Genomic DNA, 13,350 nt, shown 5'->3' with positions numbered 1-13,350 from the left:
CCCCTCCCCTATGACTGTTCCTGAGGGAGATTTCCTCACGCTGTATATGCTCATAGGGTATCAAGTCTCTTCTTGGTAACCTGCTGTCCTTCCTCTGAGTGCCACCAGGTCTCCCTCTCCAGGGGACATGGTCAAAGGTGAGACACCAGAGTACGTGAGAAAGTAATATCCCACTCTCCACTTTACTGTGGAGAATGTTCTGACCCTTGGCTAGATCTGGGTAGGGGTCATTCATTTTATTTTTTTATTTATTTGTATTTGAGACCAGGCCTTTCTACATAGCTCTGGGTGTTCTGGAACTCACTGTGTAGAACAGTGTAACAGAGTGGTCTCAAACCACAGAGCTCCACATGCCTCTGCCTCCTGGAGCCGGAATGAAAAGTGCGTGCTGCCATGCCCGCAAAATCATTTGTAAAGGCCGTATGTGAGGTCACAGTCATGACAGCTTGCTAATGGCTTACTAACGGCTCTCCTTTCCTTGTGAAAATCACTGTAGTTCATGTCCCCAAGAATGTGTCCCCGTGTCCCTGTGTGAGGTCATCCCAATGAGTGACCCAATTGGATGGTACACACATCTTTGCAGGGTCTCATGTGGTTCAGGCTGTCCTTGAACTCAGTATGAAGCTGAGGATGCCATAGATGGCTCGTCCTACATCTGCCACCTGAGTGCTGTGATTACATGTGCGAGCTACCATATGAAATGTGCAGTGTTGGGGAGGGGACCCAAGGCTTTGTGCATGCCAGGCAGGTGCTCTGCCCTCCAAGCTGTATCTCCACCGGCCAATTGTTACCTTTACCATGTGCTCCCACAGTGCTATTCTAGCAAAGCTTTGGTACCTACTTCTCCACAGCCAATGACTGAGGGTGTCTTCTCCTGACAGTGTCACTCGTAATAGTAATGACATCTCTCCAGCATCTGACCGGACACAAAGTGGGAGCGTGTTGCTGCCGACCTCTGTGAACACCTGGTTGTGGGAACATTTATTCCGTGTCCTGCTGGCTATTTGCTTTCTCTACTTGGCACATAGCTCATCTTTTACCTGAGTTATGACTAGGCTGTTCTTGTTTTAAATAGAACTAATTATACAGAATGGACGTCAAGCCTTTGTCATCTATCATAAATATTCAGACTGGGTATCTCTTGGCTGGTGTTTATCTCTTGGCTCTCTCTGTGAGCCAGTTCACTGAGGGATGATAGTAGCACATGTAGTTTCATTCTTAAAGAGTCAGCTAATTGATGTGCCACAGTAACCGTTTCCTGGAAGGGTCATGGTGAATTATATGTAGTGTCAGTGGGCCAGGGTAGTTGCCTTCAGGAGTGTCGGGTGCTCGAGTGACCTCTGAGTTTTGTAGTCCTTTGGCTTTTCAGGCGTTCACCTTTATCTGAGTGTTCAATGTGTTGGCAACAGTTGGGTCACCAGGCAGCTATGGCCTACCTTCTCTCTCTCTCCCTTCTCTCCCTGAAAATCCCACATTTCTCTTTTCAGAAATCGTGCCATCCGTAAAGCCACACCCTCCCGTTGTGGGCAAAGTGACTCATCACAGCATCGAACTGTACTGGGATCTGGAAAAGAAAGAGAAGCGGCAAGGACCACAGGAGCAGTGGCTTAGGTTCTCCATCGAAGAGGAAGATCCCAAGATGCACAATTACGGGGTCATTTACACGTAGGTGCTGATGCAGCTGTCCACACTGCCTCTCGCCTTCCTCGCCGTGGAACAGGTTCCAGGTCTCTCAAACTCCCCCGGCTCCTCTGAAGTTAAAGAATGAGCCTGTGATCTCTTGGTAAATGAGCATCAGTGGCGACTTGGGAAGAGCTCCCTGGAGCTGAGAGCTTCCTTAGCTCCTGAAGTATGCTCGTGTGTATTACCTACGGCTAAAATGTAGCGACAGAAAGAAGTTGGATGAAATGAGCTGTGGTTTCCATCAGGCTGCTTTGCTAATGGTTGCAAGGAGAAGCACCTCTAGCCCGCACCAGCCAACTGCTCTGATAACCTCTCGTGACACTGTTGTCCCTTTCTCAGTGCTCTCCACCCAAAATGGCCTCAATCTCAGCCTGAAGGCCAGGCTTGTCCCCATATCAAGGCCTTGTTCCCTTTTCTCCTCGCGTTTCCTTCTGATGTATTTGGCCAGATCCTTCCCAGCTGAACCCTAGCTGAAGTTCCCTCCTTCATTCCCATCCCCTGCTTTCTCTAGAGGCCACAGACCTCGCCAGCCCACCTGCCCCGCCCGCCAGCAGCCTCACTTCAGATCCGTGTTCAGGCACTGTACAGTCCAGCGCCATGCCTGAGCTCTCCTGCATGGTGGCTTGTTCTTTTTGGCCTCCCCGAAACTATTACATACAAAGGGAGATGGGTAAGACTCCTGCCTTGTACAGGACTCTGTCCCAGCTCCTAGACCACTGATGGCTGGCTGCAGAGCTGTGGCTGTCACACAAACAACTGCAGCAGCAAGGGATGCCAGAGTTGGCTTGCCTTGCCTTTGTGCCAGCTGTGCCTGAACTTCTCCTGGCCACTTAGCCCTTTGCAGAGTAAAGTCACTTCTTTCTGTGACTTCAAAAGAGATGCAAGTGTGGGTCTTACTTAGCCTTTACTGTAGGTACAAGGCTTAACACAGAAGAACCTATGGACCTCCCTACCTTTCTCTGGTGCCCTGGGACATAGTCCTGTGGTACAGCACAGGTAGCAGGCTGGCAATGATGCAGTCAGGATTGAAAATATTCAGTCAGCTACTTGTCTGCCCTTTCCTTCAGGGGCATTGTGCCCAAGTGCTGATGTGGGGAGATGGGGCACAACCTGGACAATGATGATGCACTTGGTACCTTTTCTGATCTCGTGTCACCCCACTGTCATCTTCTCCCCTCTCTAGTGTCACTCCTCCCTCCACCCCATTCTTTAGTTGTCATCTAAAGTGGTACTATTCTGATATTTGAGAAACATTTCTTTGTATTCAAACAGAATTATCTGAAATATAGTTACTATATGAAAATAATTTTGGAGCCTGAATCCCTGTCTCAGTTAGGTTTCTATTGTGATAAATACTATGACCAAAAGCAACTTGGGGAGGGAAGAGTTTATATCAGCGTACAGTTCCACAGCACAGTCCAACGTGAATGGATGCCACAGCAGGAACCTGGAGGCAGGAACTGATGCAGAGGTCTTGGAGGAGTGCTGCTCACAGGCTTGCTCCCCATGGCTTGCTTAGCTTGCTTTCTTACATTTCTGGAACCACCTGCCCAGGACCAGCACCACCCACAGTGAGCTGGGCTCTCCCATATCAATCATTCATCGAGAAAACACCCCCTACAGACTGGCCCATAGGCATATCTGGTGTGGATGTTTTCTCAACTGAGGTTCCCTCTTCCCAAATAACTTATGTCAAGTTGACAAACAAACAAACAGCCATGAAATCCCCAAGATGCTCTTTAATCACATCATATGTTCTATTATGAAGATGATTTACTTCTGAAAAGCATGCACACATAATATAAGATGTATGTATGTATGCATGCATATGCATATGTGGGCAGGTCTATGTACACTAGGGGCCTGTTCTTTCATTCGCTGCCCTATTCCACTGAAGCAAATATTTTCAGTGAACCTGGCTTGCCCTCCCCAATGGCCACTTGCTAGGCTGGCTGGCCAGCAAACCCTACTGATCCTTCTGTCTCTGTCCACCACAGTGCTGGTCTCACAGCCAACTTTTTAATGTAGGTTCTGGGGATCTGAACTCAGGTCCTGATGTTCTTATGACAAATGCTGTTTCTTACCCACTGAGCCATCTTTCTCAGTCCTAAATTATATTTTTATGGAGGAAGAGAAAGACAGAGCCCTCTATTTGTCTGCCTTGTGCTTGGCCAGAGCATGGGGGACTGTCCGGGCTATGTTCTTCTGCCACCTCTTCGCTTCTCCTCCTCCGGCCCCCTCTCTTTCTCGGGCTCAGTCTTCATCCAGAGAGACAGCAGCCACATCACCAGGCTCCAGCCTGATGTGGTGTCTGTGCCATTCACCTTGACCCTGGAAACCTGGCTACAGCCAGGCCAGAGAACAGTTTTGGATGATGTTCTGCCATCCTGAGCTGGTGGCATCTCTTGCAGATCCTGGCTCCAAGAGCCTTTTGGTGAAAGGTTTTGTTTCTTGGAAAGTAGTGCACATGCGCATGGACACTAGGTGGCAGGCTTGGACTGCAGCAGTCCCAATCCCATTTGCCTCCTCCCTCTGGCCTCCATCTACCTTTATCATGAAAGCTAGCAAGAGCCTTCCTTACTAGAATGGTTATCTACTGGGCACTGGGCTGGTGGCCTGGGGTGCTTCTTCCAGCCTTGGCAGTTTGGTTGTGGTGTGTCTGCCCTTTCTTCCAGGGGCATTGTGCCTAAGTACTGATGTGGAGAGATGGGGAAAGCCTGGATGGTGATGATGCACTTGTAACTTTTTTTTTTTCAACTTGACCATGTCGTAGTCTGTATCACTGGAGTGGTCTTTGGCTTGGGTTTCCCTTATAGTTATTAGAAGTACAGCTACCTAGTTTGTGGGTTCCCCCCCTGCTCCCCTTCATGAAGCGAGGGCACTCTACTCCATTTTCTATCTGACTTCCTTGTGTCTCAGACCCTGCTCTGCCCAGACATTTGTCAGTGAGATGAGTCCCCTTGCTGCCTGTCTCTACTTTCTACCCTGAAGGTTGATTTTCTTTTTACTTTCTCATTTATCATAGCACCTCAAGTTGGTCTTCTCTGCCTGGAGGATGAAGGTTATGTTTCCCTAGGGTGGTGTTCAATCATGATGTATGTTCCACTGTGAAGGTTGTGTTCTTTTAAAACTGTGTGTATGTGTGTGTACATGTGTGCATGTTCGTGTGTTATTTGTTCGGTCTCTCTCCATGTGATATATATTGGGCATGTGTGTGTATGAAGCCTGCCCACATCTGCCTTATTACCTCTTGTTTCTGAGTACAAACTTTCTTTGATGGTAGTGGCTTCCTGTCTTTTGAATATGCCTTGGCATCCTCTCTGCGTGTGTTTCTTGTTCTCCCCGTGGACAAGTGTCCTCATCACTCTCTTCCCATATCCTGCCAGTGTAATATCTAAATCAACTGAAAAGCTCCCTTGCTGCCTTACTGTTGTTTCACCTTACTGTGATAATTGGTACCCTCTCGTGTTTTTTATCTATTCCATTGTCATGTATTACTGAGTGCCCATGGCTTACTGAGCACTCTTCTAAATGCCAGAGATGTGGCACTGGAGTCAGATAGAAAGTCCCTAGCCATAAATGAGACATGTAAGTAAAAATGTGTAGTGAGTCCTCAAGAGGAAAGAACAGGGCAAGTTGGGGGCCTGGGACAGGGATAAGGACTCTTCATTGAGGAAAGGATTTAACACAAGACCTGAAACAAGTGTGGGACACTGAAGGGACTTTCTAGGCCAAAGCAGTGTCAAACGGAAAAGTACATGGAAGAATGTGGAGGAGATGAAAGGAGTGGGGAGGGGAGGGGAGAGGGGAGGGGAGAAAAAGGGAAAGGAAAGGGGAGAGGGGAGGGAAGAGGAGGGGAGAGAAAGGGAGAGGAGAGGGGAGGGGAGAGGAGGGAAGAGGAGAGGAGAGAGGTAGGGAGTAGGTGAGGTTAACAAGGTAGGAAGAGGTAACTGTGGCTGTAGCTTATCCAGAGAACACTGGCTTTTGCTACAAAGATGTCTTAGGCGAAGCAAAGGAGGTTGTTAATCCAGAAGAGGCAGGGTCTGTGCAGTTTATGATGGGCGCAGTGGCTTCCTGAGATGAGGTTATGGGAGGGCAAGGCAGTGGGCAGCAGAGAGGGCTAATTAGGAAGCTTGTGAAATAATTGAGGTGGGAGATAGCAGAACAGTGTGTGGACTAGTTGAATACAAGATGCTGTTAATGGTGGATTTAAACCATTTCCTAGTACAGCCAGGCACATGCCTGTGGTTTCAGGTCCTTGGCAGGATGACACAGTGGGGTTACTTGGCCTGAGGAGAATGGGACCAACCTAGACAGAAGTGCAAGGCTTCACCTCAAAACCAGAATACCTTAAAAAGTGCCGGTGCGCTAGACCTCTATCACCTATGCGGTGTGAGTGAATGCAGACAAGCAAGGGAGACTGTGTATGTGTAGACTTGCATTGCATGTGTGTGGGTGTGTGCCCAACACCCCCACAGCCTCCTCCCCACCCAAACCTTAGGGGACCAACCCTAACCAAACCATATGGAGGATGCTCACTTAGCAATGTAGTCCACCTACTTGTAAGAATAACCTGTTCCCGTCTGATCCGTTTTTATTTTCTTGATTATAATTTCCCCACGTAGTATTTTAGGACATTTGTTCTGCTTGAGTTAGAGATTTCACAGTGTGGTGACTAGATATTCTCACACGTGCCTGTTCTTTTTTTTTTTTTTAATTTTTTTTTTTATGCCATCAGAACCATTTCTTTATTATTTTATGTTGCTGTATAACCGTGTGTGTTTGTGTGTGTGTGTGTGTGTGTGTGTGTGTGTGTGTGTGTGTGTGTGTGTGTGTGTGTGTGTGGCTGTCTGTCTGTCTGTCTTCCTGCCTGCCTGTGATGGCACTGGCTTCTGTTCCATGGACTTTGGCAGGTGCCACAGTGCTTCTGCTGGCTGGAACCCAGCATGGAGGATGCAGCCTAGACTTTTTCCTCTCCATCACTGCCTGCCACTGTCCAGTAGCGCTGGGTTACTATGCGGCCTCTCTACAGCAGGCATTATGGTGGCCAGCTCCCAGTGGCATTGGCGCAGACTTCTTAGGCTTCTCAGCACCCAGCCGCAGCATTGCCCAGCTCTCCTTCTGCCACCTTCCCTCCCATCCCAGGGCACAGGGTGAGACCCCGGCCTGTGTTTCTGCACTGATGGATGGGCTGGCCTTGCTGAATGTGCATCTTCTTTTGAGGATTCGCCAGTAAAAGACACCATAACAGGGTTGAATTTGCCAACAAAGAGCAGAGAACAGGGCCGGATACCAGAGAGGTGTAATGCACAGATTACTTTCTTGGCTCTGTCAGAGTTTGGTGCAGTGTAGGTTACTAATTTCTCCTGGAATCTCAGTTTTAGATGAACGCCGAGGAGAAAAGGTCTTGGTGAACTTGAAGTTGGGGATGTATGTGGGTCTCGCTGGGCCTCTTTCCTTGTGTCCTGGGTCTGACACATCCTAGGCTCACTCTGCTTGAGCCACATGGGCGCTTTGTCCTGGGGCTGGCATCCTTTGGACCTTTCGTTTCATTCTGACATATCTTCCCTGTCATGGAAGTCAGAGAGACCTTCCTTGCAGGACACCATGCAACCCCTCCTCTCTTCTTCCACCTCTCATTCCTCATGCAGGGGAAAAAGCTCAGGAGGAAATCAGGAGGCTTTAGGCTCTGGGCAGGGAGGGGATGGAGGCTCCTGCTCCACCCAGGGCCACGGCTGGCTCTGTTCTGTAGCCACCTCTTTAATGTCACACCTTAGAGAAGAGTCTGGTTTTTCTAGAGGTCTCTGGGGATGAGAAAGTGAGACCTTGTGAGTCACAGGTGAGTCCATCTATCCTCTGAAGCCATGTCTTCCGGGTGCTTCTGTCAGCCATGATGGTGACTCCAGGAGATAGGGTCTACAGGATGTGGATGATTCATCTCAGTCTTGAGCTCCTCTGGGTGTGTCTGGCCCAACACCTTGCAAGAAATGGGCATGGGATATGTTTGCATTGCATGGAACAGAACTTGTATGTAAATATTTAGGTTGAGCACAAACATCCTTAACTAGTTAGTAAATCGTAATGTATGGTTTTGGCCTCTGCAGAAGCTCTCCTGAGGAGGAGAGAGAAATGACAGACAACACTGGTAAGCTTCCGTGCATGGAACTGTGGGGGAGTATACTGAAGGGAAGAAAACAAGAACTGGAGTAAAGTGGAGAGAAGAAGAATTAGAAATAGCGTGCACCCTCGCCAAAGGTTACGTCTTTGAAGCACAGGGAAAGAAAAACCTTAGAGACGGAATGGAAAGAGGGGTACTTGGGATCTACACAAAGCCCAACAAAGGTGGTAAAATGGAACCGAGACTTGAGCCACGTCATGAGCTCCATGTAAGACTGTCCCTTTGAAGGCTTGATGTCTTAGAGTGATCCCCTCAGCCTCCCTCCCAGCATCTTCCTGCACCGTGTGGCTCCAGGATTCCCTGCAGGGGCAAGGGCAGGGCAGCAGGCTAGCCACTGCACTGCGTCCTGGTTCTCAGTTTCTAAGCTCCAGATGGCTGAACTCAGACATCTTTCCCCTGGAGCCTTGGGATCAGCACTGCAAGCCTCTAGTCAGATTTCTACTATAGAAAAATTGTAATTCCTGCTGACCACCAGTGTTCCTAGGTGAATTTACCCATGATGCAAGATGTTAGAGTTGGTTTGTACGGTGTTGCCTGGCTTCCTATCTAGACTGATTTGCTTCTGAGCAGCAAACCGTTGTTGGTTTTACTTCTTAAGGCCTGTTCCCTACAGTATTTCACTTGCAGTAGATGTAGTAGCTATCAATTCGTCAGCCCTCTCTACCCACTTGAAGACTCTATTTGGAACGCATATGCATGCAATAGTCTTTCAAATGTGCAATAATCTTTCAAATGTGAAACATTGTCATTTGAATATGAATTCTATGGGCTCGCATGATTATTTCTGTGAAGAACACATGTGCATGTTAGCTGTGTGCCAAGCACTGTGTTATGTGAAACATTTTTGTGGGGCACATAAACAAAGGCAAACCAATGACAAACTGTGGGAACAGTTTTACCAAAGTCCCGCTTGGTGAACCCATGGGAGTTTGGATTTGTTTTTGTTTTTGATCCTGGGAGGATGGGGAAGAAGTTAGTTACAATGGCATGGAGGACTCAAAGGCAGCTTGGATCAAAGGAACTGACTGATGAAAGCCACAATCCTGAAGCTCTGAAAAACTCTGAGGCAGATCTACAGGTCAGAGAGTCTCTCTCCTTAGGCAGCCCAGGTAGCAAGAGAGCATTCCGTCTTTGTGGTATCTAGGCTGCTGGGAGAATCCCTCTCCTGGCCTTCTGAATCTCATTAGTCTCAGGAATTTGTTAAGACTTGTGAGTTGTTTCCTTCTAGAGACTCATGAGCCTTTCTTTCTTTTTTTTCTCATGAGCCTTTCTGAATGGAATGTTTCAATACGGAAGGAAATTGTTACACAATACCCCGATAGGCCCTGTAGGACAAAGAGGGGTACATGCTACAAAGGTACAGGGGGCATCATCGGGTGACATGTTCATTTTTCTCAAGGAATTCAATAAAGCAGGATCAAGTCTGTACTGATTGATTCAGTGGAAGCATTCAAACGTTGCTTCCACCTGTTCTTACCTGCTGTTGGAAAAGGCTGCTTTGGTGACCTGGCATGTGAGCAAGGCAAAAACTCTAGTATGTGAAAAGTTTTTCTTTGTAGAGCCCTCCCCCAAACCAAAATCTCACCTGCATTGTCAGCAGAAGGGTGTAAATATATAGAAAACATGCCGCCCTCAAACAGTACACGAGACACACAGGCTTTAAGTGTTGTTAAGTATTAGTCTCAGGAAATGACATAAAACCAGGACATGGCCAAGGAGGTCAGAGGATTCATGTTTGTCTCCCTTTGTCCAGGGGTTATGCAACAAAGCATGTGGTTGAAGGGCTAGAACCAAGGACACTGTACAGATTTCGACTGAAGGTCACCAGCCCCTCAGGAGAATGCGAGTACAGCCCAGTCGTCTCGGTGGCTACAACCAGTGAGTACACTCAGGCTACATGCCCACTTTATAGAGCATTTGTGCTTGAAAACCACAAGCAATTTATTTGGGGCTGGCGAGGTGGCTCAATGGTTAAGAGCACCAGCTGCTCTTTGAGAGGTCGTGAGTTTGATTCCCAGCAACAACGTGGTGGCTCACAACCATTGATAATGTCATCTGATGCCCTCTTCTGGCCTGCAAGTGTACATGCAGGCAGAGCATGTTATTAATTATATTAATACTAATAATAAATAAATAAATCTTTTTAAAAAGGATGCTTTTGGGCTGGGCGTGGTGGCGCACGCCTTCAATCCCAACACTTGGGAAGCAGAGGCAGGCAGATCTCTGTGAGTTCGACGCCAGCCTGGTCTACAAAGAGAGTCTGGGACAGCCAGGGCTCTGTTACACAGAGACACCCTACCTCAAAATTGACTGCTTTCTACTAGGCCTCACTGGAAGCAGAAAGGATTTCATTTTTAAGCTCTGTGACCATGTTGTTTACTGCCTGGACCTCTTTACAGCATACCATAAGGAAGGCCAGGTATGCTTTCCCAAATTGGGAGAGCTGGCTTGGTGTCAAGATTGTCCTGCCCATGGGCATTTGGTCCAGGGTGAACATTTCCTCTCTTAGGAAGTGGTCCAGTAGGAATGGATTGAGCATTGTCTCCTCCACATGTGGCTATTGTACATGGCTTCATGCATGTGTGTGTCCTGTCTGGTCACAGACTGCTGGTTCCCTGATACTGAGACTGAAAAAAGAAACCATGATCAATGCCTTTCTGGTCACAGGGTGCTCTGCAAAGATGGCCAGGGAGGCTAGCCACACTGCCTCTGACCACCTCGTGTTCTGTGGCCTGCCATGTGTCTTTCATATGACTGAAGATGATTCAGATTTTGAGCTACCATGCCATACCTTAGGTTGAAAGGATGGCAAGAGAGGCCTGGCTCTGGATGAACAGACTGAGAGCAGAGTTAGCTAAAGCTCAGAGGGTAAAAGGAAATTCATCTGTGGTCCTAAGTGATGCTTAGCCAGCCATGAAACAGGGTAATTTTGTAGAAGACGTACAGCAGTCAGTTATGCAGGTCAGGCAAGAGGATCTGCCCCTTAATCTGGTGATGCTGAAAGCTTTGCTTTTGCAGGGAAGATATTCTGTTCTGGAGTCACAGAGAAGGGAGGGAGGGAGGGAAGGGAGAGAGGGATAGAGGGAGAAAGGTTTTTTTTTTTTTTTTTTAAAGCACAAGCACTTGGAATATAGCAGGGCAAGGCAGGGCGCAGTAGGCAGGGGAAATATAGGCATAGAGCCTGCCTTTGAAGAATCTCTCCCGGGACACTGGGCAGGATGCTCTCCAGCAGCAGCCTCTGCACTTCCTCCTGTAGCTCTGACCTCTCACAGTCACCACTCCCCTCTCTGCTCTCACTGGATTACCCAGTCCTCTGTTCTGACTGCTCACGCTCCTTGGACAGAGTCGGCTCTGGGTTGATTGTGCTGGGTTCTCCTTCCCCTGCACACACTTGAGTTCCTCCCATTTTGAGGCAGGCTCAGCACTTCTTCCATCCTGTTTTACACATTTGTCTGCCCTTTTACTCCCGCCTACACTGTAGGCTCCTGGATGGAGGGGTGGCAGCTCCGCCATCCCTCATACATGGGCCTGTGTGGGTGGATGATTAATTAAGATTCCATGGCAGAGCAGGAAAAGCAGCACACTGGTTTTGTTTGTTTGTTTGTTGGCTTTGTTTTTGGCTCACTTGGGGACAGGTCTATTTCTCAGTAACTGGATGTGTCTGCCTGATCCTAGCTGCAGAGGTGTACAAAGCTATGATGGGCTCCAAGTGAATGACTATCTTCCAAATAACACATTCAAGCTGGTGAGGGGCTTCTCACTTTTTAGCCAGTATTCACATAGATCCCTTTAAGAGGGTAGAGACCAGGTGGACCCTGCAGAGCAGCTGACAAGGAGCATGCCTGTCGCTGTGTGTGCTGTTTCTTGCCTGCCTGACTCCAGAGAGGCCGCTGTAGATATCTGGCCAGGGAATTTGTCATCATTGTTCTATGGTTTCTGTAGATAAGACCTCTTAAGGGAGAGGGGCATGCTGGCAGTGACCGTGTGTGTGTGTGTGTGTGTGTGTGTGTGTGTGTGTGTGTGTGCGTGTGTGCGTGTGCGTGTGCGCGCGCGCGCGCACTCGACAGTTCCTGTGCGAGTCTTGTGGGGCCATGCTTAGTGGACAGACTGGGTTCGTCTTTGTTGAGGACAGGCCTCTGCTGATTGACTGCTGTTCCCTTATTCTATCCGAATGTTCAGTGTAGATGCTCTTAAGGAGGCAGAGATGCTAAGAAGAGAATTAAGAATGTTTGTCTTATACAGAGCAAGCAAAAATGCTTCTGTGGGCTGATAATTTGCATTCAGTTGGAGAGTGTTTTAATGAATCACAAAAGCCTGCATTTTGTTTGAATAAAGGATGCTCAGCCTTTTTTTTTCTTCTTCCCAGGTAAAGTACACCAGGCTCCTGTTTAAATGAAGCATGCAATTTTAATCAGTCAGACCCTTAAAAAGAAAGAAAAACAGCTGCTACTTGTTAATTGGCAAATATCTTCTCCAATGAGTTCATGATTTATTCACCGCTTTTAATAAAGACCTAAAATCTACCAAGAAAGGTGCTACCACCATATTATACTTGTGGGCACATCTGCAGCTAGTGACCCCCAACTAGAGTGAGATGGCGTCTCAAAGTCCATCCTACCCATCCCCTCTTAGGGGTGCCCAATGAGAGTGCACTGCATCCAGCCCAGATGGGCACCCCAGAGCATCCTCCACAGGATGCCTGCAGTGCCAACACTCAGAGTAATCACAGTACGGTCAGTCCCACCAAGGCCAAGGCCAGCCTGTTTTATATTCAGTTGCACATACTGAGGCCATTCTCCTGAATAGGCCTGCAGAGCCCTGACGAGCTCTTGCTTGGAGGCGTGGAGCATGTTGCTCACCCTGGAATTTCCTCTCTTCCAAGACGAGGACCTTTCATTCTGTCCTGTATTTGTGAACTTCTAGTTCACAGGTTTTATTTTTAAAATGGTTTTCTTTGTGTGTGTGTGTGTGTGTGTGTGTGTGTGTGTGTGTGTGTGTGTGATAGCATACATGTGGAGGTGAGAAGACAACTTTTTTGTCCACCTTTACTTAGGACTTGGGATGACGTTCAGATTCGCAGGCTTGTGTAGCAAGCGCCTTTGCCCTCCGAGGCACGCTGCCAGCCCACCTTAACAGGTTTCCTGCACTGGTCCACATGGTTCTGGTGGTATTCTCTGCTCTTTGTCCTCCTGGGATAGCATCTTGGAATCTGAGAAGTACTGAGCTAATGCTGAGAAGGACTCTAGTATTTGTTGTTGTTGTTGTTGTTTTTCTAGGACTCAGTAAGTATGAACAAGGACGCTGCTTTCCTCTATCTCTACGATGAGGTCCCTTTGTTCCCAGAGTCCCTGTGACATGCCAAGGATCTCTAGCAGGGCAGGAATAGATAGTACATTTATTTTAGCTGCGTCATAACACCTAGACATCTTTGTTGCACATAGCCATCACGCTTATAAGCATGAAATGAGCTTGTTTTTCCCCCCAATATT

At 48.0% G+C, this 13,350-nt stretch overlaps 1 protein-coding gene across 5 annotated transcripts in view; it reads left to right on the top strand.

The window, feature by feature from the left end:
* FANK1 (fibronectin type III and ankyrin repeat domains 1) overlaps positions 1–13,350 on the top strand; it is a 106,149-nt gene that overhangs the window by 75,539 nt on the left and 17,260 nt on the right. For all 5 annotated transcript variants that reach the window (XM_084751286.1, XM_084751287.1, XM_084751289.1 and 2 more), the window contains 2 exons: positions 1,488–1,665; positions 9,615–9,739. In XM_084751286.1, coding sequence (XP_084607412.1) covers positions 1,488–1,665; positions 9,615–9,739 — 303 coding nt within the window. The remainder of the gene's footprint in view (positions 1–1,487; positions 1,666–9,614; positions 9,740–13,350) is intronic.

The sequence above is a fragment of the Acomys minous genome, assembly GCF_964271855.1.
Source record: "Acomys minous genome assembly, chromosome: 2".
In the NCBI taxonomy this organism is placed as follows: domain Eukaryota; kingdom Metazoa; phylum Chordata; class Mammalia; order Rodentia; family Muridae; genus Acomys; species Acomys minous.
Note: the sequence above shows the minus strand (reverse complement) of the source record. Positions and strands in the feature narration are given on the sequence as shown.